Source organism: Polistes canadensis, unplaced genomic scaffold (assembly GCF_001313835.1).
Source record: "Polistes canadensis isolate GaletaPanama2010 unplaced genomic scaffold, ASM131383v1 scaffold_97, whole genome shotgun sequence".
NCBI classification, from domain to species: domain Eukaryota; kingdom Metazoa; phylum Arthropoda; class Insecta; order Hymenoptera; family Vespidae; genus Polistes; species Polistes canadensis.
In genome coordinates, this window is record NW_014569644.1 from 373,685 (window position 1) to 376,413 (window position 2,729).

The window sequence follows — 2,729 nt, forward strand, 5'->3', positions numbered from 1 at the left end:
CCCCCCCACCCACCGACGTACGCTATGTTAACAACAACGAGAAAGAAAGATAAAGAGAAAGGTAGATAGATAGATAGATGGAAACATATTTTTTCGTTGATTCATCTCGTACTCGAGAATTGAAATGCAGTCGGCGAGGCGCAATTATACGGTAGGCAGAGGTAATTAGAATAATTCCCTTTGTATCTATTTACCAGAGACCCTTCAATAATGCCGTTGCTGCTGCTTGGTAGAATTCACCGAAAACTACGCTGACTACTTTTTTTTTCCTTATAAACGCAATTACACGAGAATACGTTTCACCGCATTCTTTTCCCCGTTTTTCTCATCTTTTTTGTTTCTTTTTTCTCTATGTTTTTTTTTTTTATTTGTTTCTTTTTTTTCCTTTCGTTTTTCTTCCTTCTTTTCTTTTCTTTTCTTTTTTCTTGTTTCTTGTTTCTCTTTTGTTTCTTTTTCTTCTTTTTTGTTTCTCTCTTTCTTTTTTTTTTTTTCTTCTTTCCATCGTTAACAAAAATTTCGTATTAATTAGAACGGACTTTATGAAAATGAACGACACGAGGATTGCACGTGTCCTTTGATGCTATTCTCTCGTTTTGTAACTGTATAAATTATTTTTATGTATACAAAGAGAAATAGAAAATAAAAGAATAAATTTTTTAAAAAGGGGCGGGGGATGGGCGGAGGAGGAGGGGGGGGGAGGGGGTTATATTATGACGATGATACGTTACGGTCGAAAATAATAGTAATTAGTATATGCGATTCGTGAAAAGAAAAAAAGAAAAAAAAATAATAACAGAAAGCATCTTTCCGGCTAGAGAATAAGATATATGTAAATAATTAATTATGATAATTAAGATTATATTATTCCAAGTGAGATAAGAGAAACGTAAAAAAAAAAAAACAAAAAAGCGAGAGAAAGAAAGAAAGTAAGTAAGCAAAGGAAAGTACAAAAAAAAAAAGAAAGAAAGGGACGGAAAATCTTGAGACAATTGTTTCGATTCTTCCTTAGAGAGAGAAACTCGTGGAATATAATAAATCCGTGGAGAACATTCTTTAGGGAATTTTCTGTTTACTCATTTCCTACAGTTATTGCCCGAAGTAACTCGGATTTTGTCGGATACTCAGATAATCATTTCAATTCTCTTTCTTTCCTGTCTCTTTCATTCGAATGAAAATCCCTTTGTGATACGTTTCTCTCTATCTTTCTCTCTCTCTCTCTCTCACACACACCCACGCACACATACACGCACACTTTTTCTTTCTATTTCTATCTTTTTCTATGTACCTTCTTTGCGAACCAGAATAAAAAGAAAACGCAAAGAAATTAAGTGAGAAAGAGAGAAAACAACCGGCCGCGTTTGAAAATAATCCGAATACGTCGTAATTATTTTGTTTGTTTGTTGTTTGTTTGTTTCGCAGGGATTTCCATGCACAAAGGATACGCCTTCGTGCAATTCACGAATCCCTTTGACGCACGCAGCGCCTGTCTCGGCGAAGATGGCCGTACCATTCTCAGCCAGATACTCGGTAAGTTATTGTATTATTCTACGAATGATAATTTAGCGGTATTACGTGCTAATTTCAACCTCCTCCCACTCTTATTTCTACTCCTCTTCCCCCTTTCCACCCTTCTACCCCTTCTACACCCACTCCACTTCTCGTCGTCCAACCACTTTTCGCGTGTTTCGCCGTCTGATACTCAAATGACGACGCTCGTTTATCTTTCCACGCTCGTATTTCTAACGAAATGAGTTATCAAGCCGACGCCGCCGAGTATTTATATATATTTTCAACGAGGAACCATTTCAAATGGATATTTTCCACGAGATACCACTAAATTTCATTAAATATCATAATAAACGTCCAGCAAACGATCTATTTATCACCATTGTATTATTATTATTGTTGGTTTTGATTGTTAATATATTAATGTTATTAAAATATAATATAATATAGAATTTGTTTGTGTGTAATGCTTGCAAAGATATATATATATTTTTGTATTAAGTAAAATGTAATATAATATGGTATGATATATATACGAAATTTATTATTTTTTTTTTCTAAAATAGGATAATATAAATTATTTTCTTTTTTATAATAATCTACTTTCCAATCAAAATTATATAACAATATGATATTGTTTAATTAGTCTATGCTTGCCTATCTAGCTGATTTGTTATACTAATCGAGTAGCGTCTACTTTAAATTTTGATAATACGGTTATTAATTAATCTTAAATAAACTTTAACAATAAACAAGATATCAATATTTATAACTAATGACAATTTTAAAGCTCGTTCGTTAACCTAAAATGGTCTAGAATTTTGTCAATTGTGAATTATCTTACAATAATATCATATATGTTTATAGGTTAACAAATTTTTCCAAGATGGAGTCTTCTCATTGTTTCGTATAGGTTATGTTGAAGTGACGAAAGCATGGATCAGTAAAATAAAAACAAAAATAATATATATTTGTATAAAAATTTAATATAATAAATATAATAAATAAAAATAAAATAAAAATAAAATACAAATTTTCTAAAGTAAATCGTAGGTTAAGTGGTTAAATAAATTTAAGAATCTAGTGTATTATAAAACTAAACAAGAACAGGTATTGCTAAATATTCTCGCAGAAATAAATCAATAACGTAACATGGAACTATTTAAAGAGGGAAAATTTTATGACTATCAGATAGCCTCTCCCTCTCTCTCTCTCTCTCTCTC

The 2,729-nt window shown here is 31.6% G+C and overlaps 1 protein-coding gene across 8 annotated transcripts in view; it reads left to right on the top strand.

Annotated features, from left to right (window-relative positions):
- Nucleotides 1-2,729, top strand: part of LOC106787280 (heterogeneous nuclear ribonucleoprotein C-like) — a 276,054-nt gene that overhangs the window by 265,978 nt on the left and 7,347 nt on the right. For 7 of the 8 annotated variants that reach the window (XM_014749497.1, XM_014749499.1, XM_014749496.1 and 4 more), the window contains one exon: nucleotides 1,420-1,527. In XM_014749497.1, the coding sequence (XP_014604983.1) occupies nucleotides 1,420-1,527 (108 nt within the window). Of the gene's footprint in view, nucleotides 1-1,419; nucleotides 1,528-2,373; nucleotides 2,456-2,729 lie in introns of those variants that run through there. The other variant, XM_014749500.1, reaches the window with a different exon arrangement.